This window comes from Chiloscyllium plagiosum, unplaced genomic scaffold (assembly GCF_037043375.1).
Source record: "Chiloscyllium plagiosum isolate Xiang-an unplaced genomic scaffold, Cpla_swu_hap1 HiC_scaffold_37, whole genome shotgun sequence".
Taxonomy (NCBI): Eukaryota; Metazoa; Chordata; class Chondrichthyes; order Orectolobiformes; family Hemiscylliidae; genus Chiloscyllium; species Chiloscyllium plagiosum.
In genome coordinates, this window is record NW_028270175.1 from 7545181 (window position 1) to 7569732 (window position 24552).

The 24552-nt window shown below is 41.2% G+C and overlaps 1 protein-coding gene across 1 annotated transcript in view; it reads right to left on the reverse strand.

The window, feature by feature from the left end:
• The window catches only part of slc25a33 (solute carrier family 25 member 33), a 38137-nt gene extending 18235 nt beyond the window's left edge, over positions 1 to 19902 (reverse strand). Inside the window, exons 1-3 of the mRNA XM_043676183.2 lie at positions 19763 to 19902; positions 8924 to 9103; positions 998 to 1075 (exon numbers count right to left, since the gene is read on the reverse strand). Coding sequence (XP_043532118.1) covers positions 998 to 1075; positions 8924 to 9103; positions 19763 to 19803 — 299 coding nt within the window. The 5' untranslated portion in view covers positions 19804 to 19902. The remainder of the gene's footprint in view (positions 1 to 997; positions 1076 to 8923; positions 9104 to 19762) is intronic.
• Positions 19903 to 24552: the final 4650 nt, after the last annotated feature.

Genomic DNA, 24552 nt, shown 5'->3' on the forward strand with positions numbered 1-24552 from the left:
GATATGGTGAAAAAAATTAGGCCGTTTAGAGGTTAATTGCAGAAGGCATATTGACCACCATTACAAATCTGGACCTTCATTTAATCTTGATCTGTTAATACCTCACTGAAGCATCAGCATAAAATACTTTTTAATTATCTAATAAACGTGAGAATTGCTGTCAAGGCCAGCTGTTATTGCCCAACCCCAAGTGCCCTTAAAAATAAAAAAACCTGGTGTCATCTTCTTGAACCACTATGGTCCATTTGATACAAGTACACCCCATAGTGCAGTTAAAGAAACTTCCGGGATTTTGACCTGGCAATACAAAAGGAGTGGGGCTATCAAATCATGATGGTGTGGCTTGAAGGGGAATTCATAGTTGGTAATGTTAATTGGCTACCCTTACTTTTCTATATGGTAGGGGTTATGGGTTTGCGAGGTGCTGAAATAGGTCTCTCCCCCCAAACAAGAGTGCCCCAATTAAGTTATAATGGCACTAATTTTCCCAATGTAGAAATGAATTCTGAATAAAGGTCTCTGCCAATCACTGTCCCTCTCCGAAATTTTGTTTTTGATATTTACTTTTTGCAGTCTACCATTTCTGTTATTGTGTTACTGGTATGTTTGAATTATTAAATTTTTATTGTTCAAAGAGAAGCAAATCCACAGTAACATCCCAAGTTCAAAATGCAGCCCCCTCACGCCAAAAGGGGAGTAACGCCACTTAACATGTGTTCTTCTAATGTTGTGATAAAAACGTAATTAACACAGTGTAGTGAAGTTGTTACACACGTTCTGAAGTGAAGAGATTGTGACTTGAACAAGGGTAGTATTCACATTTCAAAGGACAAGTGTGAAAATAAAGTAGGAGGACAGCACATACATTCAAATTATTTGTCACCATAAGTCTTTGAGTCCTACCAAGGATAGCCTGAATTCCACTTTAAGATCTAATCAGGTATTCACACAGCATTAAGAAAATATATGGAAATATAGTGGCAATATGGAAATTTACCTGGATGGAGCAACACCTATCAAGTTAGGTCCTAACCCTCTGAAAAGTGATCTCGGTCCTTCCTTTTCAATGATAGATCTGTAAGAGTTAGTACAAAAAGTTAGAAAGTATTTGAAATAAGGGAACAAAACAGCTGAATTCGTGCAAGTTTATTATTTCAATGGTTTAATCTTAATACAAAAATTCCACTATATTCTCAGGTGGCTGTATCTTCAACCACCAAGGCACACATTCAAACTCTTTCCAACTTTTCATTCTTAAAACCTCTCTCTTTGACTATGCTTTTGGTACCTTTTGTATTAACTATTGCTTTGGCATTTTTTATAATCACAGCTCTGCGAAACACTTTGGACATTTACTGATACATTAAAGACAAATTATTTTTCCATTTGCGATTTTTGAGAGTATTTGTAGCTCAGGTTGTGGTTCAGGTTGTAAGTTTGCTCGCTGAGCTGGAAAGTTTGCTTTCAGATGTTTCCTCACCATACGAGGCAACATCATCAGTGAGCCTTCGGTGAAGCGCTGCTGTTATGTCTCGCTTTATTTATAGGTCTTGGTTTCTTAAGGTGGGTGATATCATTTCCGGTTCTTTGTCTCAGAGGATGGTAGATGGGGTCTGAATCGATGTGTTTATTTATGGAGCTCCAATTGGAATGCCAGGCCTCGAGGAATTCCCATGCATGTCTCTGCTTAGCTTGTCCTACGATGTATGTGTGGTCCCAGTCAATGAGGTGTCCTTCCTCGCCTGTATGTAAGGATACTAGTGATGGTGGGTCATGTCTTTTGGTGGCTAGTTGGTGTTCACATATCCTGGCATTATTTTACATGAGAACGACAACAGAGTCCCATTCCTAGATGTCACAGTAGAACGAATAGTTAGTGGGGAACTTCAAACCAATGTCTACAGAAAAATAACACACAGATCAAATACTTAACTACAGGAGCAATCATCCCAACTCCCACAAGCAGAGCTGCATCAGAATATTATTTCAATGAGCCACAACACACTGCAGCACCCAGGAACTACAAACAGCCGAAGAAAAATCCTATACAGCATACTCAGGAAGAATGGGTACCCAACAAACACAGTCCACCAATTTTCTCAACAACAAACCCAAACAATCAGACACAACGCACCCAGAAACTCTAGCCACATTACTTTATATCAAAGGCATCTCTGAAATGACTTCCAGACTACTCAGATCCCCTGGCCTCATGGTAGCCCACAAACCTACAAACACACAAACAGCAGCTAATGAACCTTAAGGACCCTATACAAACAACCAGCAAAACGAATGTCATTTACAAAATATCATGCAAGGACTGTAACAAACACTACATCGGACAAACAGGCAGAAAACTAGCCAGCAGCATACATGAACACCAAATAGCCATTAAAAGACATGACCCACTATCACTAGTATTCTTACATACAGATGAGGAAGAACACCACTTTGACTGGGAAAACACATCCATTGTAGGACAAGCTAAATAGAGAAATGCATAGGAATTCCTAGAGGTCTAGCATTCTAACTGGAACTCCATCAATAAACACATTGATTTGAACCCTACCAGCCTCTGAGAGAAAGAACCAGAAATGATATCACCCACCTTAAGAAACCAAGACACATAAATAGAAAGCAAGACATAACATCAGTGCTTCACCAAAGACTCACTGATGATGTTGCCTAGTATGGTGAGGAAACGTCTGAAAACAAACCTTCCAGTTCAGCAAGCAAACTTACAACTTATTTTCCATTTGTTAGATAATTACATCAGCAAGCATAAGCATCAACTCAGTCCCTATTTTAAAACTATATTCTGTCAGCTATACTTAGAATTGGAAGCAAAAGGTTAAAGTTTGTTAGAACTTCACTACAGAACAGACTGAATCGAAACATAAGGCACCTCCACCACACACAGACTTTAGTCTACAGAACACTTTGCAATACTCAGGAAAACAGTACTGCTTATTGATAGCTTCCACTCCCCAATATTAAGACAGCAAAATGCAAGTGCTATCCGATAATTAAGTTGTTCAAACTGGAACTTGAATTTAATGTTAATGATGGATCAGCTCATGTCTGAGGAGGAAGCTGTGCAGCAGAACCTTATTCTCAATTATACACACTCATTTGATTACTGAAACTAAGAAATGTCCAAGGCAGTGTGGAGTCTGCTGTACAAAAGGTGTCCTACTCTACAGGACACCATGTACATGCTCTTCTATGGATTTCCTTTAAATTTCCAATCCTAATTAAAAATAGTCAGTGATAAATACAAATATGGAAGAAAGAAATCTTAATCTGTTTAGATTCCCTGTCCCAACCTCAAGACATTTCAAAGTGCTTCACAAATTGTGGTTCAGACAATGTGTTCTACATGCTTACTGCTCACTGCACAAAAAAAATACTCTTCCTCCTTTCAGTGCAAATCACTTACACAAGGTCGAGAGGACAACCAGCTAACAAGAAGAGATTCTCCTCTGCTTTATATAAGCCTGTCAAAACTCAGCACCCTCAATTTATAAAGGCCAAAGTGCAATGCTTAATTAAGAGAGTGTTCAAACAATGTAAAATCTATCATTCTAATGAGCTTCTCTGAAAGATGCCTCTAGCAATTAGACGCACAGCAATGATGTTCAATAGAAAGAACAGGATTAGCTTTGTCACAGCAGTTAGTGAGATGAAAACAATGGATTTCAGTTTACATTACTGCATAGTGTTTCATTTCTTAACGCTTCTGTTCCATAAAGAGCACAGATCTCCGATGGCAAAGCGATATGATAGAAAAACGCAATGTGTTATGAGCTTGTTGTAAATTGGGCTTCAGGAGGGAAAAGGAAATCCTTCAGATTAAATATCCATTTTTGATAGTGTTCACTCACATTAACATTTTCTTTGTGCAACAGCAATCGCTGAGAACCAGCAACATTATTTCAACCAGAAGAATAGCAATGCACCCATGTTTTCAACTTCTTCATTACTGTCCAGAGGTTGAAATGACTAATGTTCAACCTCCATTTGATATTTCTTTGAAAACAGATTTTGCTGAGCAAATGAGCTTTTGTTTGAACCAAATAACATACATTAGATGCAATGCCAAATGCAGACAGATTCTGGATTTTGAACTGCTCATTAGCTAGATGACTGCATAAGGAAAGGAATCAAAACAAGTGGGCTCGGAAAAGCACAGCCAGTCAGGCAGCAGCCGACGAGGAGATTTGATATTTTAAGCTCAAAACATTGACTCGCCTGCTCCTCGGATGCTGCCTGACCGGCTGTGCTTTTCCAGCACCGCACTTTTTGATTCTGATCTCCAGCATCTGCAGTTCTCACTTTCCCCCTTCATAAGGAAGGATAAGGTTAAACTGAATCCAGTGAGACTGACTTATTCCTGTTCTGCAGTATTTCAACGTCACTGATTTTGAAGTTGGCCAAGGTTCAAGCTACAGACAATTTTAAAGTCCAACGTCACAGCCAAATGAAGCCAAGTTCTGTTAAAATAACACTCCAGCAGCAAGAGAAAAATATGATCAGAAAGTCAAGCCATGTGTAGAAGGAGAACAGAGTTAATGTTTAAAGTCTGAGATCTCAACAGATAAGCTGACAAACACCTATTAATCTTTCCTGATTGTTTCTGAAGCATTACCCACTACTGATGTTAAACTGTGCAGTTTAGTAAACGGTGGCACAATGGTTAGTACTGCTGCCTCACAGTGCCAGAGACCTGGGTTCAATTCCCGCCTCAGGCAACTGTCTGTGTGGAGTTTGCACATTCTCCCTGTGTCTGCGTGGGTTTCCTCCGGGTGCTCCGGTTTCCTCCCACAGTCCAAAAAATGTGCAGGTTAGGTGAATTGGCCATGCTAAATTGCCCGTAGTGTTAGGTGAAGGGGTAAATGTAGGGGAATGGATCTGGGTGGGTTGCTCTTCGGAGGGTCAGTGTGGACTTGTTGGGCAGAAGGGCCTGTTTCTCCACTGTAAGTAATCTAATCTAATTAACTGTATTACTAGGAATGGTCTTGCCCCATTTCCTGAACAAGAATGCCACATTTGCCATTTTCCAACCCTTTGTCATCTTCCCAATATCTTGGGGATATTAAAAATTAACGCAAGCCGTCTACAACATCACTAGTGGTTGAAACTATTAATGCAGTTGTTTGGATATGACATTTCATTACAAGTTCAGTAACTGACTCATTACTTCAAATTTGTGGACACTGCATGAACTCCGAGCATTTTTTCTGTTGTTTTCTATTACCATTACCTTCTCACCATCTGCTTGGACCTACTGTGAATATAGAGCACCTCTCCTCCAACTAGACTTTCAGTGCAGTACTAGAACAGCTTGGTGCATGCACTCTCCCATGGGTCAGCTATTGTTCTTTTTTGTACAGTACTCGTCTGAGTGATGCCACATTGCACTTTCACTTTTAATTTTTCCCTTTTTTGCAGGAAAGCTTGAAGTAGTGCATTAACAACTAATAATATTGGGCTCCCTGTCGTGTGCAGCAAATGAACAACTATTAAGAGCTGGATAAAAATAATAATAATGAAGATGATTAGGTAAATGCACATCACAATCCCAGCACTCATTTTCACGAGCTGAAAGATCATAACTTGAAGCATGAGCTGTATAGGACCTTGGTAAGGCCACATTTGGTGTACTGTGTGCAGCTCTGGTCACCTCATTTTAGGAAAGATGTGGAAGCTTTGGAGAGGGTGCAGAGAAGATTTACCAGGATGTTGCCTGGAATGGAGAATAGGTCATACGAGGATAGGTTGAGTGTGCTAGGCCTTTTCTCATTGGAACGGCGAAGGATGAGGGGTGACTTGATAGAGGTTTACAAGGTGATCAGAGGAATAGATAGAGTAAACAGTCAGAAACGTTTTCCCCGGGTACAGAGTGTTACAAGAGGACATAAATTTAAGGTGAAGGGTGGAAGGTATAGGGGGGATGTCAGGGGGAGGTTCTTTACCCAGAGAGTGGTGGGGGCATGGAATGCACTTCCTGTGGGAGTGGCAGAGTCAGAATCATTGGTGACCTTTAAACGGCAATTGGATAGGTACATGGATAGGTACTTAAGCCAGGACAAATGTTCGGCACAACATCGTGGGCCGAAGGGCCTGTTCTGTGCTGTATTGTTCTATGTTCTAATGTGCTGCCAGTCTGACCGAGTATTTCCAGCATTTTCTGTTGTAGTTTTAACTTTTAAAAAGTTTATTTTTCATGGGATGTTGATAACCATCTCTACTTGTCCTTGTGAAAGTTTTGGTGGGTTGTTTTCTTGAAATTCTGCAATCCATTTTGTGTAGCTATAACCAGAATGCCATAGTGAGGGAGTTCCAAGATTTTAGCCCAGCAATACCTAAGGAAGAGCAACCTAATTCCAAGTGAAGATGCCGAGTGGCTCAAAGAACCACCTGCAGATGGTGGTATTTTAATTTAGATTTGTAGCATTTTTGCTGTTAGTGAGCATTTTTAGAAACAGCTTTTAGATTTTTGCTCAAATCTTTCGGAAATAGCCAACATGACTATGAGATACAAAGACTGATTAAACATTTGTAGCTCAGGTTGAGAGTTCACTCACTGAACCGACAGGTTTGTTCTCACTCATTTCATTACCATGCTAAGTAACATCATCAGTGAGCCTCCGGTGAAGTGCTGGTGTTCTGTCCCGCTGGGTATGTGTGTCTTGGTCTGTTGTGGTGGGTGATATCACTTCTGGTTATGTTTCTGAGAGGTTGGTAAATGGGGTCCAAATTAATATGTTTGTTAATGGAGTTCCAGTTTGAATGCCAGGCTGCTAGGAATTCCCATGCGTGTCTTGGTTTAGCCTGTCCCAGGATGGATGTATTGTCCCAATTGAACTAGTGTCCCTGACTGTATGTATGGATACTAGTGATTGCTGGTCATGTCTTTTGGTAGCTAGTTGGTGCTCGCGGTGGCTAGTTTCCTGCCCGCCTGTCCAATGTAATGATTTTTGCAGTCCTTGAGAGTATTTTGTATATGATGTACATTCTGCTGGGTGTTGGTACAGGGTCCTTTAAATTCATCAGTTTCGGTGTGGTGATAGGTTTGTGGGCTATCACGATACCTAGGGACCGGACTAGTCTGGTCATCATCCCCAAGATGTCTTTAATGTATGGTAGGGTGGCTACAGTCTCTGGGTGTATTGTGTCTTCTTGTTTCGGCCTGTTGTGTAGGAATCGGTGGACTGTGCTTATCAGGTACCTGTTGTTCCTAAATACGTTGTAGAAGTCTTTTTTCTTGGCTTCTCGTAGCTCCTGGGTACTGCAGTGTGCTGTGCCTTGTTTAAATAATGTCCTGATGCAGCTAAGTATGTGGGTTTGGAATTATTGCTACTGTAATTGAGTATCTGGTCAGTATGTATGGCTTTCCTGTAGATACTGGTCGGCAGGTCTCCATTGGCTTTTCGTTCTATTGTGAAATTTAAGAAGGGGAGTCTGTTGTTCTCTTACTCTTTGGTGGACTTTATACCGGTAAGGATGTTGTTTAATTGTTTGTGGTTTTCTTCTAATTTGTTGCTTTTCATGATGACAAAAGTGTCATCCACATAGTGGACCCAAATCTTGGGCTGGGTTGTGGGAAGGGCAGTTCGGTCTTACCTCTCATAACTGCTTCTAAGAGTCCTGATATTGGCGATCCCATAGGCATCCCGTTGATTTGTTTGTTGGTCTTATCGTTGAAGGTGAAGTGCAGGTCTACTAGTTTGAGGAAGCTGCCCTTGCTGACGGAGTTGGTGCTCTCGGGTGTTTGTGTCCTTGGTTCATCTAGTAGTGCGGCCAGTGTTTCTTTTGCTAAAGTAATGTTTACTGATATGAATAGGACCGTCACGTCAAAGGAAACCATGATCTTGTCGTTGTCTACCCTGGTGTCTTTGATTATGTTAAGAAATTCCTGAGTAGAGTGGATGAAGTGGCTTGAGTCTTCTATCAGGTGTTGCAGTGCCTTTGCTAGTCTATATGTTCATGTACCGGGAAGTGAAACTATGGGTCTGAGGAGGGGTCCTTTGTTTATGTGCCTTTAGTAATCCATAGAAACGGGATCAGTTGGATCCTTCAGGTTTCATTCTTTGGAGGTCTGTCTTGTTGATTTTACCTGCTTTGTCTAGTTTCCTCAAGGTGGCTGTCATATGGTTTTCTCAAGCCACTCCATTCACTCCACCAAGAATTCACTGATATTAATGAACAACTATCACTAGTATCCAAACACATACAGGCGAAGAGGGACACCAGTTCGACTGGGACAATACATCCATCCTGGGACAGGCTAAACGAAGACACGCACAGGAATTACTAGAGGCCTGGCATTCAAACCGGACCTTCATTAACAAACATATTAAATTGGACCCCATTTACCAACCTCTCAGAAACAGAACCGGAAGTAATATCATCCGCCACAATAAAGCAAGACACAAATAGCAAGCAGAACAGAACACCAGCGCTTCACCGGAGGCTCATTGATGGTGTTACTTAGCATGGTAATGATGTGTCTGGGAGCAAACTTACAACCTGACTGATTAAAGCACTAATTGGAAACACAAACTAACTAAACCAATGCAAAAACAGATTTGCACTCGCACCACAAATCTTAATCTATCAGAAATAAAAATGTTTAGAAACACCAAAAATAATAATAAAAGCAAAGTACTGAAGATTCTGCAAATCTGAAAATAAAACAAACTACCAGCAACAACTTTACTGATAAAATGAGCAAATCCCAAATGTTGGAGTCAATGAAAATCAAACATGAAATGCACTAACTGGATAGTAGTTGATCTGACCAGGATGCTGTAGGGACACTGTGCTGAAGCACAACCCAACAATGAGAAGCTAATTAATTACTTTTGTGAAGAAATGCAGAAAACAACATCAACAAAATAAATAGAAATAGATCTCTTACTTTAGAACTTGAAAGAGTCCGGGTGCTACACGTGCCGGTCGAACAACACCTGGTCCATTGATCGTATTAAGGTTCACCTGTGGAATGTAGACCGGACGAAGTGTTAAGCCTGAGGATTGGAGCCGAGTCTTAATCACTTCCAATGGGCAAGTGACAATTGCCCCCACTGTTCCTCCACACCTATGGATAATACAAAGAATGGGAAACAATTAGCATATTTCACTCAGCTAACAGGGTACACATGAAACACTGGTAGCTCTAAGTACATTTTTCTTTGGAAACAGAGGTAAAAGTTGTGGGAAAAGGATGATATGACTATCCATTTGGATTAACTAGTAGAATGAAATCTAAGTGCTGGAAATCTGAAATAAAAACAGAAAATGACTTAAACACAAGTAGGCCCTTCTACATTCGAAAATAGGTACTTATATGGGGAGAGATTGTTCGTCAAAAAACATTCAAACCATCCTGAGCTTCAATCAAAGACGTTGGCATCAACATGATGCAAAAATTTGCACTGGCCTAATGGAAGACATTTATTCATTCACAGGTTTTTTTTAAAAATTCACTCACAGGATATGGGTATTGCTGGCCAGCCAGCATCTATTATCCACCCCTAATTGTAAGGGTTAACTATATTGCTGTGGTCTGGAGTCACATGTAGGCCAGACAAAGTAAGGATGGCAGATTTTCTTCCTTAGAGAACATCAATAACCAGATGGTTAACCCTCCCCAGCATGAACAATGGTTATGGTCACCATTAAACTCAACTCTTAAGGACACTACCATGTTTCATTTGCACAGAATGTGAAACCTTTATAGCTAAACTTAGGCTGTGTCTTCTAAACACCTTGGGATACCTAAGGCTTATATTAAATATTGCTGGTAACTATTGTAATAATGACAGTACTGGGGAAAATGAAATCAGCGTTACTCAGCATTATTTGTAATATTAACTAAAGTTAAATATTTCCTTAAAAAAAATTCTAACAGTATAATAATTACATCTAGTGACAATAGTCTTTCCAGAAATTGGCAGGTATTTTTGTCAGGAAAAACATATCAGCTAGAACAGGCAGTTTAATGCACCTAAAACTGCACATTAATTGTAACCAAACTCCAACCACAATGCCACCCATTTTTTTTTGTGTTATTCTTCCAACTCTTAATAACTGTACAATGGATGCTGGCTTTCCCCTTCCATCACCGTCAAGCAGCCATTTGTTTCTGGGCCTAAGTTCTATGATGGCATCCTGTTTCATTATGGAGAACGACATTCAAACCTGATCCTGTTCCTTCCACATGCAATATATGCAGAAATCTTAGCAGATTCTAAATCAGGAGCAGAAATATTGGTAGTTTTTCAAGCTCAAACTAATTGTAACATGACCAGTGCTACCTAAAGTACTCAACTAAGTGATGAAGGGTAGAACCCCTCATTTTAACCTTTCTTAAACTCCAATTCTTCTAAAACTGCACTAACCATATTTTAACTATATTTCCCACTCACCTATGTACTCATTCTTATTGACCTCCATTGGCTAACCATCCCTTGGGACATTAGCAACAAAATTCACTTCCTCTACAAAATTGTTTTATAGTCTTACCCTTTTCAAACTCGAAAATCCCCACTAACACTACATTCCTCCTTGTATCCTCAACTCTTAATTACAGTATCCTGAACATTCCCCCTTACTCCATTCAATCTTCCAAAGCCCAAACCATTTACTTCTATAGTTGGAAACTCCATTCTTGCACCTCAACATTTCTCATCATTTCCCCAGCACTTATCACCTCACAGCATTTTCAAAAAACTTCCATAAATCCCAAAGGTCCCTCACCTGCCCATGAATTTTGATATTCAGCTGCTATCATCCCTGCTGGATTTAGGAGTTAGCATGGAGAAATGCTGAGGCACAGAATTAAAATCTCTCAAGTCTCAGACTCTGCAGCATTAGTAGTTTGTGTCTTTCATCCCAATTCCTGTCCCAAATTAAAAATCAACTAGACATAAATGAATGTTGCTGACTGTTAATTTCCTTCTGAACCAGTTTGCCAAGCTACTCAGTTGTATTAAAACCACTTTAAAATCGCATGAGCTGCAGAGGTTCAAGAATGTGCTCACGACCTCCTTCTCAAGGAGGATTAGGGATGGCCAATAAATTCTGGTCTTGCCAGTAATGCCCACATCCCAATAATGAATAAAAATGTATATCCAAAAGCAGGAGCTATGTACAACTCGAATATTAAGGAGTGTAACCGGCTACTGTGTTTAAGCTATAAGTGATAAACAAGAGCAAACTTAACTCAGTGAGAGTACTCTGAATATAGTTCTTCCTCTGGTTGAGCTGATAAGAAGCCTCATGGATGGGGCCACATTTTGAAACAGGAGAGATGAGCCCTACAATAGTCATAGGCAACATCTAACCTTTAACCAACACCAAAGCAAATTAGCTGGTCTCTTATCCCACTGCTTGCACTGATCTAGATGTTTGCAAGTTGTCTGTCATATTCACCAATATAACAGCAAAGCGTACACTTCAAAAGCAATTAATTGTCTATGAAGTCCTCTCAGGTCTGAAAACTGTGATATATAGGTTTGTATTTCTTTTTGTTCAAACTAAGAGGCAAAATAAAATGAGTCAAACGCAAGCCATGTCTAGTCTTTCTACTCCATCTGCTTTTATGCTAAATGTGCAATGAAGTATGAGAGGTTGCAATGCACACATATCAGCATGATTTGTAATTCCCTGTGAACAACTGTCAAACAATTCACCAGTACATTATTTTCTTTAATAAATTAAAAACTGTTATAACATGTAGGTCAATTATACATCCATGAATTAGATTAAATTACCAACAGAATGGAAACAGGCCCTTCGGCCCAACCAGTCCACACCGACCCTCCGAAGAGTAACCCACCCAGACCCATTTCCCTCGGCCTAATGCACATAACACTATGGACAATTTAGCTTGGCCAATTCACCTGACCTGCACATCTTTGGACTGTGGAAAGAAACACCCAGAGGAAACCCACACAGACACGGGGAGAATGTGCAAACTCCACACAGATAGTCACCCAAGGCTGGAATCGAAACAGGGACCCTGGTGCTATGAGGCAGCAGTGCTAACCACTGAGCCACCGTGCTGTGATTTGAATGCAAACCACTTTTTGTCCAGGTTTAAATACCAAATGGTTAAAGTTAAAGCGAAGATTCTATTATATAGACCTGCAATGCAACTGTCATAATGCAATGGAATTTAACACAAATGCACTCAATCAGCAAATGGTTTTATGAAGTACAATGGGGTTCTTGTGGTGCAGAGGTAAAGTTCTTTCCCTTGACCAAGAGGCCTGGATTCAAGTCCCGCCAGCTCCAGAGGGGTGTAATAACATCTCTGAACAGGTTGATTACAAAAACAGGTTAAATAAAAAAAGTATAATAGATATGAAAATGCACACATGGCCAGTCAGAGGCAGGCTCAAGCTCGTCCCTCTACCCCAAAGTGATGCAAGGAGATACAGATGAGTTCCAAATATGAACAATGCACAGGTAGTTACTGCAGCCATAAATAGCTGAGCATAAACCAATAAGTCTAAACATCGGTTCTCTAAAAATGGTCTAAATTGGCCTGTTCCAAGAATGTAACAAACATTACTTATGAACAGTTCAGATTGTTAACTCAATATAGCCAAAGTCAGAATTTTACAGAACAGAAAAGGCTCCTTCAGCTCATTCTGCCTGTGCCAGTCATCTTGCACCCAACTACTACAGACTCATTTTCTAGCATGCATGGTAATCTTAAATGAACTGCACACTGTAACAAGCAGGGCATGCACAAAGAATAATTAGAAGGAATTCTGCTGAACATTTTCCTGGACTGCTGCTTATATCAGATTTCCAAAATGTACTAAATTTCCCATTTGCGATATAGTGCCAATGAAGCTCAGTACAAGGTTAAGGAACAACACCTTATCACTTGTTTAGTTCACTGCTGCTTTGCAGACTCAACACTGGTTTCAACAACTTCAGGTCATAACTACTGTTATTCAATTAAACAGCAAATGTTGGTAATGGCTCTATAACTACTAACAGCTCTGGATCAATTGTTTTTCTTTATTTGCACACATTAGTATTTTCTACAGTGTTGCAACATAATCCCTTTAATCATCCAGTCATTCCTGCTATCTGTCCCACCTTTTGTGGACTTTTTGATTTGAACTTCATTGAGTAAAAACTTTTAATGCTTTATTATTTTCATAATGTTAATTTATTTAGATTACTTAAAGCTTAAAAGTAAAGAGGAGGAATACAAGTATAAAGGAGGTCAAAATAAATTGTTGAAAAGAAATTGCAGTACCATGGAGAAAGAGCTATCTTCTCCAAGTATGATCACACTGTTGGGCTATCACTCTCAACTTACTCCAGGCAATAGGTTACAAAATACTTCAATTATCACACAGCCAGGTTGTTACACTGACCCAGGGAAAAAAAATTGTTCATGCAGAGACAAACTTGGAGTTACTGCTAACAGTGGATAAACATTTCTACAGCTTTGAATTTAGGATTAGTGCCATACCAATCACTAAGTGAAACACCGCAACTCTTCTGGAGGAGATTGGAAAGATTTCACTCAAAGGACAAACTCAGAAGAAAATACAACAGGGGAAGGAGAATTGAAATATAAACAAAGGTACAGTAAGTCAGGAAGCATCTGTGAGGGAAAAACAGATTTAATGTTTAACGTTACTGATCTTTCAGGAAAAGGAAAATGGTCTTGACCATTGTATTTTACATAATCAGTAAGAGGGCTTACTTATATATAAGTCCTCATTACTGCTTATTTTTTAAATCAGTCCCAGGATACATGCATCATCAGATAGGTCAGCACTTATTGCCCATCCTAAACTACCTTCTTGAACTACGGCAGACCATGAGGGTAGGAGGCCCTACTGTGCTGTTTGAAAGGGAGTTGCAGACTTTTGACCCAGTACAATGAAGGAACAGTGATAATATTTCCAAGTCAGGATGGTGTGTACCTTGGAAGGGAACTTGGAGGTGGGGATATTCCCATGCATCTGTTAATCTTGTCCTCCTGGGTAGGAGAGGTCATGAGTTTGGATGGTGATATCAAAGGATCCCAGATGAGATGCTGCATTACATCTTGCAAATGGTATATACTGTTATCATTGTAAGGTAAGCAAAGTCACCATAGATTTATCAGATCATGGTTCTGCTCTCTTATTAAAGAAAGAGACAACTGGTGCTAGTTTAACCCAAGGGTCACCACACCTCAGACAAGGGGAGAGGTTGACTAGGAGAGTCCTTCATGGTAATCTCAGCTGCTGTGGGAACTGAACCCACACTGTTGCCATCTGTCTGCTTTGCAAACTAGGTATCCAGCAAACAGAGCTTCGCTTTCAGTGTGTATCAATGGTGAAGGGAGTAACTGTTGAAGGTAGTGGAAAGGTTACATATCAATCTTGTTGCTTTGTCCTGGATGGTGTTGAATTCTTGAATGTGGTTGGAGCTTTAACCATCGTGCAAGTGGGGATTTAGGCCTTGGAGATGATGAAACGGCACCAGGGAGATTGGAAGTGATTTATCAGCCTCTGACTGGCTCTTATACCTACACTATTTATATGGCTGACTAAAAATTGAACTGGACTGATAGTAAGCATCCCAGGATGTTTAACGCACGGGATTCAATGACAGCAATGCCAATGAGTGCTAAGAGGAGATGGTTAGATCCTCTTATGGTAGATGATAGCCTGGCATGTGTGGCAAAATTGTTCCTGCCCACTCATTCACTCATGCAGTTCTTGCTGCATATGAACATAGATGGTTTCACTGAAGAGTACTGAGTATTGTGTAATTAATGTACATCCCCTCTTTTGACCTCATGATATAGAAGAGATCACTGATGATTTGGCTTCAGACACTACTTTGAAAAATAGCGTTCATGGCATTATGGTAATGTGCCTTACCTGTCAACCAGATGCCTGGGTTCAAATCCCATTAACTCCACAGGCTTGTCTTAAAATTTCCAAACAGGTTGTTTAAAAATATCTGCATTGAGGAATTCATGCTGTGACATCCTGGGATGGATATGATTGTCCTCCATAACTATTTTCTTTTGTGGAAGGAGTCAGTTAAGTAGAAAATTAAAACATTGAACTAGGAGTGTGATTTCTCTGTATTGGAGTCTCTAAGTTGGCATACAGATTGAAACTTTTGCTGTTTAAGGTTTTTTTATAATGCTTGTTTCCCCTCTCTTTTGTTTAGTACATTTACATTCCGCTATTAAAGAATATCTACAGCTTTGTACGAATATGTTTCAATGACTAATTACCATGGTAAATAAAAATAAAATTAAATGTATGATCTACTGAACCAGGTCTCATTCTGGGATCTGACTTGTTCAATATTACCATCAGTTGGGATCATAATAATTGATTCACAATTGGATGATCACAGACCAATCTCTTGTGGATTTATTTCTTTGGCAAGACATTATAACTACACATTCGCTGAATACTGCAGGAAAGTACTAAGGACACTACTTGATAATAAATTATACAACAGCATACAGGATTATCAATTTAGATTTTGCAACACCACTGCCTTACTAAAAAAAGGAAAATAAACTGAATGAAGATTACTTCTAATGGTTCCATGTAATAACAGTCATAGTTTCACACACTAAGGGTTGAGAGCTTTAACCTTCAATGCTATGGAGTCATTGCTGCAAGTGTTTATAGCTTGCAAGCAGACAGTTTTAGGAGCTGCATGTTCTATTTCACAGTCATAACATTTGACAGAACACTGAGTACTATACAGCGTACTTTTTTATAGGTGCTCGGGCATATGTGTCATCACATTTATACAAAGGAGTCAAGCAGGTATAATAAAGGATTGAACCAGGTTTACTCTTGTTTAATAATAGCAAGCACTTCCACATTACTACACATATGGAAAGTTCAATTACTACACATATGGAAAGTTCAAACATTATCCTTTGGGAATTGTATTGAATTGCCATCAGAAATTATCCCAAAAAAATGATAGATAGGATGAAGTTGTAAAATTACTAGATCAGCAGATTATGAAATTAAAAATGAAGCAACATCCCCAAAGTTTGGATGTAAATAACTTTGGGGACTAATAGTGAAAAATACTACAGAAATTTCCTTCACTAAGAGCTGTTAGAGAAGACAGTCAATTTCCTCCTGGCTCAATGTATAAAGACAAAGGTGCCAAACCACTGACTCTCTCATTAGAGAAACAATTGGTGGGGGTTTCACCCGGGGATAACCACACCTCAGGCAAGGGGAGAGGTTGAGTAGCAAAGTCCTTCCTAGCAACCTCAGCTGGTGCAAGAATTGAACCCATACTGTTAGCTTCACTCGACATTGCAAACCAGCTGTCCAGTCAACTGAGCTAACCAACCTCAGATGAATAAAAGCAGTATTGTTTCCTAGTCTGAATTTGCTTTTACTGTAATAAAGCCTCAGGTGGATTAATTATTGGGTGGCATGTCCAATTCCAATGACGCAGAACAGTAAAGTAATAACAACAATTTCTGCTCCTGGTTAGTCTTTGTGACGAACAATTGGATTGAGCTTAGCAATGAAAACATTAGCACTTATGAAACATCTTACACAACCTCAGGCCATCCAACATTAATTTATAGTCAATAAAATATGTTGGATGTGTCATAAGAAATGTGGCTACCAGTTTAAGCACACTGAGCTCCTACCAAACAGCAAAGTGAGTGACATTTTAAAAAAAACAGCAAATGCTGTAAACACACAAGTCAGATAGCCTTTGTAGAGAAAGTGAAAGAGCTAATGTTCTAGGTCGATGACTTTTCATTGGGAACTGAATTATATCAGGGAACAAAACCCCTGCTCTGTTTCAGAAGATTGCCATGTTACTATGCTCACAAACACTAAAGAAACTGCTTCCAATAGAATTGCACAGAAAGTAGTAACCAACAGTGTGTGAAAATACTGTACATTACTGTAGTCCAAGCAAAGGCTACACTATAAATAGCTCTTCGAAGCTCAGCTACTAGAAAAACAAAATCAGCAAAAAGACATTTCCCCTCTCTCTCCACAAATACTAGCAGGTCAAGAAACTACTGCCAATTTTTTTTTAAGTGTGCAAGGGGCTTCTGAAAGCCTTTATTACTTAAGTAAGTAATTTCTCTCCAGTTTCAAACGCCTGCACCAAAATGCCAATAGGCTAGGAGGAAATCACTGTAAAACTTCCAGTTCCTCCGTCACATGCACAGAATAGCTAAGAGATGAGGGGGTGGGCTTTAAGCTGCAAACATTCAATTGGCTGCTCTATATCTTGCCAGGAAACATCCCACTTGTTCACCCAGCGCAATGTAACCCTGTGATATCACTTGCATAGTGAGACGACTTTGCCACTTGCCAACAGCGCTAATAATCCAAGTTATAGTTTTAGCTGTAAGAGATACAATAGATTGGACATAATTTCAATGTGTTTCCTCCAAAACAAAATTAATGTAGCTATAATTAACATCAGCAGCGTGAGCTGATTCCTGTCGAACAATACTTGGGAATAAAAACCGAAAGAACAGTAGATACTGTAAATCAGCACCAAAAACAAATAGCTGTAAAAGTTCAGAAAATCTGGAGCATCTGTGGCGAGAAATCAGAATTAACATTTCAGGTCAAGTGACCATTCCTCAGAACGGTGAATAATGCAGTTTGGAAGCAAAACCAAAGTCAGAAATAGACTATAACGGTCAGGTGGATGACATGGGTTAAAACTATGGGTTTACAATTACATCCTATATTCCTTACAAATCCCTGCCCCATTAGACAGTCACATTTATGACAATTTCGAAAGCAGCTTATGCTATTCCGCTGGAACCCTGTTTACTGCAGGCTATTAAGGTCATGTTATCTAAGGATGAGTATATTTAAAATGCTAGGCAAGCAAGATGCACCAACATCAAAATAAAAGCAAAATCTTCATATCTGATGCCTAAAAGAACCTTCCCTCACCTAGCACAGTGAACTAAACAGATCCATTACCACGCAGGATAATTTTGCACCACCCAGCATTAAGCTATCACAATGATTAATTCTACAATAAAATCCATTAAACTTAACTTTTGCTGACTAGAGGTCAACCTAACAAAAACAATGCTGAATACGTTTTCAAATGTTTTGTGTCATGGAAAAAATGGGAGGGAGCTAAAGCTTTGGACCAGTTGGATCTCACACTGTCAGAGATCCAGAATCCGAGAACATGGCAGGAGCAGGGTGTAGGTTTGCTCGCTGAGCTGTAGGTTTGATATCCAGACGTTTCATTATCTGGCTAGGTAACATGGCAGGAGACAAGGGGATTGCATGGGAAGAGTTATGAGAGAAATGAGAAAGGTTGGGTAGGAGAAAGGGAATGAAATGAGAAGACAGGGTGGGAGCAGTGTGGAATGGGAAGGTTGGAGGTCTTATGGAACGGAATGCAAAGACTGGGAGGAGGTTGTGAAATGGGATGACAGGGAGGGGTTTGTGAAATAGGAAGACTGAGGGGTTTACAATGGGAAGACTGGGGGACAGTTATGGAAAGGAAAGACTGGGGCGGTTTATGGAACGGATAGACTGGGGGGGTTCATGGAATGGGAAGGCTGGGGGGGTTCATGGAATGGGTAGACTGGGGGGGTTCATGGAATGGGTAGACTGGGGGGGTTCATGGAATGGGAAGACTGGGGGGGTTCATGGAATGGGAAGACTGGGGGGGGTTCATGGAATGGGAAGACTGGGGGGGTTCATGGAATGGGAAGACTGGGGGGGTTCATGGAATGGGAAGACTGGGGGGGTTCATGGAATGGGAAGACTGGGGGGGTTCATGGAATGGGAAGACTGGGGGGGTTCATGGAATGGGAAGACTGGGGGGGTTCATGGAACGGGTAGAACTGGGGGGGTTCATGGAATGGGTAGAACTGGGGGGTTTTATGGAATGGGTAGACTGAGTGGGTTCATGGAATGGGAAGACTGGGGAGTTCATGGAATGGGAAGACTAGAGGGTTTATAGAGTGGGTAGAACTGGGGGTTCATGGAATGGGTAGACTGGGGCAGTTCATGGAATGGGAAAACTGGGGGGGTTCATGGAATGGGAAGACTGGGGGGGTTCATGGAATGGGTAGACTGGGGGGTTCATGGAATGGATAGACTGGGGGGGTTCATGGAATGGGTAGACTGGGGGGGTTCATGGAATGGGAAGACTGGGGGGTTCATGGAATGAATAGAACTGGGGGGGGTTCATGGAATGGATAGAACTGGGGGGGTTCATGGAATGGATAGAACTGGGGGGGGTTCATGGAATGGGTAGACTGGGGGGGTTCATGGAGTGGGTAGAACTGGGGGGGGGTCATGGAATGGGTAGAACTGGGGGGGGGTCATGGAGTGGGTAGAACTGGGGGGGGGGTCATGGAATGGGTAGAACTGGGGGGGGTCATGGAATGGGTAGAACTGGGGGGAAAGTGATGACTGCAGATGCTGGAGAACAGGAGTTGGAGACTGTGGTGCTGAAAAAGCTAGGAAAGTGCGGGTGGGGTATGGAGAGCAGATGGGGACAGAGTGGGGCTGATATTGGGGTGCGGTGATGGAGGGGGGGGGTCAGTGCTGGACGGTTTCCCTCGGAGGGATGCCCACTGCTTTCTGGAACATTCCCTCAGCCTGCCACACGCAGCCCATCCTCCAGCCGGTAACCAAGGGCGACCGGATGCGGCCTACCGGTGAGAAAGAAAAACGATTAATTCGCCAGTGCATGCGGGGGGGGTATCGGTCGCACTCACCCTCCCGCGAAGAGGTGCAACACAGTTTCTCTCTGTGCCATCTTCAGGCTGACATTGCGGTGAGCCCGAAGCCAGGCCCAGCCCGGTACAGCGTGTCCCTCAGGCCGTTCACAGACTGACAGCCGTTCACTGCCGGGCAATGGAGAGGACACGGCCACGCCACTGCGCCTGCGCCAACCGGCCCATGTGACGTCACCGCGAGGGCGGGGAGGGGGCGGTGGCCTGACGTCACCGCGGCCGCTTGCGTCACCGGTGGGCAGAGGGGGCGGGGCCGGCGCCTGCTGACTATCAAGGGAGCGTTTGTAAATTGCAGTTGCGAGCTCAGCAGGAGGGCTCGCTTGGTAGTGTCCCTACCTGTGAGACAGGAGGCCCAGTTTCAAGACGGAGAGGATGTAGGTGTTGTCATAGCTCAGCTCAAAGGGTTAATTTTAAAAATACCTACAACAAAAGGAAGGGTGGAGTATATGTTGCCCCCAAAACAAAAAAAACCTTATAGAGTCTTATAAAATCATGAGGGGTATGAATGGGGTGAACAGCCAAGGTCTTTTCCCCAGGATGGCGGAGTCCAAAACTAGAGGGCATAGGGCAAGGTGAGAGTGGAAGGGATTATAGACCATAGAACACTACAGCTTAGTATAGGCCTTTTGGCCCTCGATGCTATGCCGATGTTTTATCCTACTCTAAGATCAAAGTAACCTACATATCCTTCATTTTACTTTCATCCATGTGCCTATCCAAGATTCACTTAGATGTCTTTAATGTATCTGACTCTACTACCACTGCTGGCAGTGCATTCAATGCACCCACCATTCTGTGTAAAGAAGCGACCGTGACATCACCTCTAAACCTTCCTCCAATCACCTTAAAATTATGCCCCCTTGTGATAGCCATTTCTTCCGTGGGAAAATGTCTCTGACTATTCACTCTATCTATGCCTCTAATCATCTTGAACGCCTCTATCAAGTCACCTTTCATCCTTCTTCACTCCAATGAGAAAAACCCTAGCTCTCTCAACCTTTCTTCATAAGACATACCCTCCAGTCCATGCAGCATCCTGGTAAATCTCCTCTGCACCCTCTCTAGAGCATCCACGTCCTTCCTATAATGAGGCGACCAGAACTGAACACAATATTGCAAGTGTGGTCTAACTAGGGCTCTATTGAGCTGCAGTATAACCTTGTAGCTCTTAAGGATTTAGGATGTAAAAGGGACCGGAGGGACAACTTTTTCTCACAGAGGGTGATCCGTGTCTGGAATGAGCTGCCGGAGAAAGTGGTGGAGTCTGGTACGATTACAACATTTAAAAGGCATCTAGATGGCTATACGAATAGGACGGGTTTAGAGAGATGTGCACAAGTGCTGGTAAATTGGACTAGATTAATTTAGGATATCCAGTCAGCATGGATGATTTGGACTGAATGGCCTGTTTCCGTGCTGTACAGCTCTATGACTCTATGGGTCTATAACTGGATTCTGGAAATTAGAAAGTAAAACAGAAATTGCTGGGAAAACTCAAAAGGTCTGCCATCATCTGTGGAGAAAAAGACAGAGTTGACATTTCAGCCTGAATGTCTGGGAGTACATTACAAAAAGAGATTATACAAGTTAGGCCTGTTTCTCTAAAATTTGGAAGGTTAACAGGTGATCTGATTGAAGTCTTCAAAATATTAGCTGCAAAAGACAGGTTAGATAATTCAAGATTCGAGAACTAATGGGCATAGTTTAAAAATTAGGGTAAACATTCATGGAAGATGTTAGAATGTACTTCCACACATAAAGGATACTTGAGGTTTGGTACTGTTTTCTTCAAGCAGTCATGGATGCTGGATCAGTTGCTAATTTTTAATCTGAAAGCAATAATGTTTTGTTAAACAAAGGTATTAAGGGATGATATGAAGTTAAGCTGAAGATCAGCCATGACCTTATGGAATGGTGGAATAGGCTTGAAGGGCTGAATGGCCTACTCCTGTTCTTCTGTTTCTGTGCTATAACTTTTATGTGATGCATTAGACACACTAAGCAGGTTTGGCAGCATGTGGAAAATCTCTATGATGTTTCATCACAATTTGCAATTATATAATGCCCTTCACAACCACAAATCTATTGCTGAATCAGAGATCTTGTGGTGCAGTGGTAGCACCCTTGCCTCTGAGCCAGAATCTCTGGGTTCCCATTTCAAGTCCCACTCCAAGACCTGCTAGCTATTAAAGGAGCAGTCTTGATTCAGTTCAAGGGCCACTTATTAACCCACTAGTCCTTAAAAACTTCCCCACTGTTCCCCAAGAAGTGTCAGAGAATATACCAAACAATCAACAGAATTACTTTTACAGCCAATGAGGAACTCTTGCAAAGTAGTCACTGTTGAAAACACAACAGTCAACTTGCTCACAGGACATTCTGACAAGTGTCATAGAATCATACAGTACTGAAGAGGCCCTTTGGCCCTTCAAGTCTGCACCCTTTGGCCCTATCTACACTAATGCCACCTTCTAATACTTGCTCCATAATCTTGACTGTTATGATATTTTAAGTGCTCATCCACTTACTTTTTAAACATTGCTAGGTTTCGACAATATTGACAATCACTTGGGTTGAGTATGATGGCCCTTCATAAGGGCATCTATTTGTAGGTCTTCAGATGGCTGAAGAGGTCAATCCAGGATCTACAGCTTCTATTGCAGTGCGGGAATTGGTGGGTGGTAATGGTGATTGGAGATGGTGGTGGGTGGGTCTTCCTGATGTTCTGTCCCTCCTTGAGCAAGGGTCGCTTCTGTTCAGCAGCATAGTGGGGATCATTCTCACGGCACAAAGCTCTCTGTGGGTGATATTTGGTGATTCTGCTTTGTAGCTATGTCCTCCCAGTTGTTGATGTTGAGATGAGTTTCTTGAGGTTGGTCTGGATGTTATCTTTTAAGCGTTTCTTTTGGCTGTCAGGGGCACGCTGACCTTCTTTCAGCTGGGGGTACATGATCTGTTTTGGGAGGCACGAGTTGCCCTCCCAAGCAATGTATTCCAGATTCCCACCACTCTCTGGAAACCCCTCTAAGCCTCTTTCCCTTTGTTTTAAAATTAGGCCCATAGGTGTTAAGCTGTGGAAAGGTTAATGATGAAGAGTGCATTCAATGTGATGATGTAATAATGGTTTGGATGGTAAGAAAAGCTCTGGAATTCGAAGTAGACAGACTTACTATCCAGGTCTCTGCACAGTCTCAATAAGAATGACTGTCGTATTCAGGTAACTTATACTTGATTGCTGTCATGCAATTTTGTTTAAAACAATAGCCTCTTCTTGTTAGACTATCTAGTGATCTTCCCCAATATACTGAACAAAACCAAGCCAAGTAGCTTCCAAACTAGAAGGCAGCATGATAGCTGCAAACCAGCCTTATGACAAAACGTCCACGTCAGGCAACATGACCTGCTGAGGTGAGGATTCATCACACAGTACTGTGCATCTGGATTGGTTAGAAAATCTCAGGAGAAAGGTTTAGAAGGGAACATAGGAGAATGGGACCAAGATACTATATTGTCTGCCTACTTGCAAAACAAATAGAGGTATAAATCAGATGATTTTATTTCAGAACATAACATTTGGGATAGCTTGACATGTGGTGAGTGTAGCATTCTTGGGAGGACAAAGATGCTATATATTCCAAAACAAAAAAATCCACATCTCATGTTTCCTCATGTCTGGATATAATTAATGAGCTCAAATGAAGAATTTAACGAATGTGGATTTGTGGGATCCATTTCTCTGCTGTACATTCTACGTTGATTGATTTCAACAACTTCATTATCATTGTAAAATGTGAAAACCAGGATAGCAGGAAGGTGAACCAGATGGACCTTGGTCTGTTTCTAGTCTGGTGTTTCTTGTTTTCCAGTCTATTCTGTTGGCTCAGCTGATTAGAGTTCAGAATATTGTAGGTTCAGGCTGCATTCCAGTATAGGATTGATATGAGAGTGACGTACATAGCAGCAAGTGGGCAAATTGACTTCCCGTGGCGCAAATAATGACACAAAAATAAACAAGTGAGGAGACAACAAAAAAACACATACATTTCACCAGAATGCTTTAAAAAGAGCTGTAATAATGTTTACTTTAACAAAAAAAGTCATGATTTTAGCCATCACCAGGTAACAGCAGAAGTAGCCGCGATGTGCTGTTTGTGGTATTGCAAGCGTTCTATCTTCAGAAGATTAGTTATTTAGCTAAATTAGTTAATAGCTATTTAGATATTAATGTGTTACTAAAACATTTTGAGACAGGTCAGTTACACATGGTCATATTCAGTCACAAATGCAAACTAATGATACTGTAATTGTTAATTTCCAAATGATTATGTCTGATGATTTCAATTAAAGCAATTGATCATCTGTGATGACACATGTTTTAAAACTGTATAGATGGAACTGATTGTTTTGAGGAGATCTTGTGGTGTTGTGAGTAGTTTCCCTGCCTTTGAACCAGAAGCTCTATGTTCAAGTCCTACTCCGGGATTTATAATCCATGAGAAATATGTTCATAACATAGCCAAACAGGTTGAGGATTAATTTACAAATCCTTCCAACACACACCAAGAGCAGGTTGGTAATCTGTAAAAGATTCCTGATTAGGTAATCAGATGAAAATGAGTTAGAACCTCTGCTATCATGTTCTGTAGCTTCAGACTATCAGGAAATGTGCATTACTTGGGGATCCTTGGTCAGGATGGTTGGTATGGGTCTATTTGGTGCCAGAAGCATGAGATGGATTATGTGTCTGTGGTTTTGCCCTACCACTGGGGAGG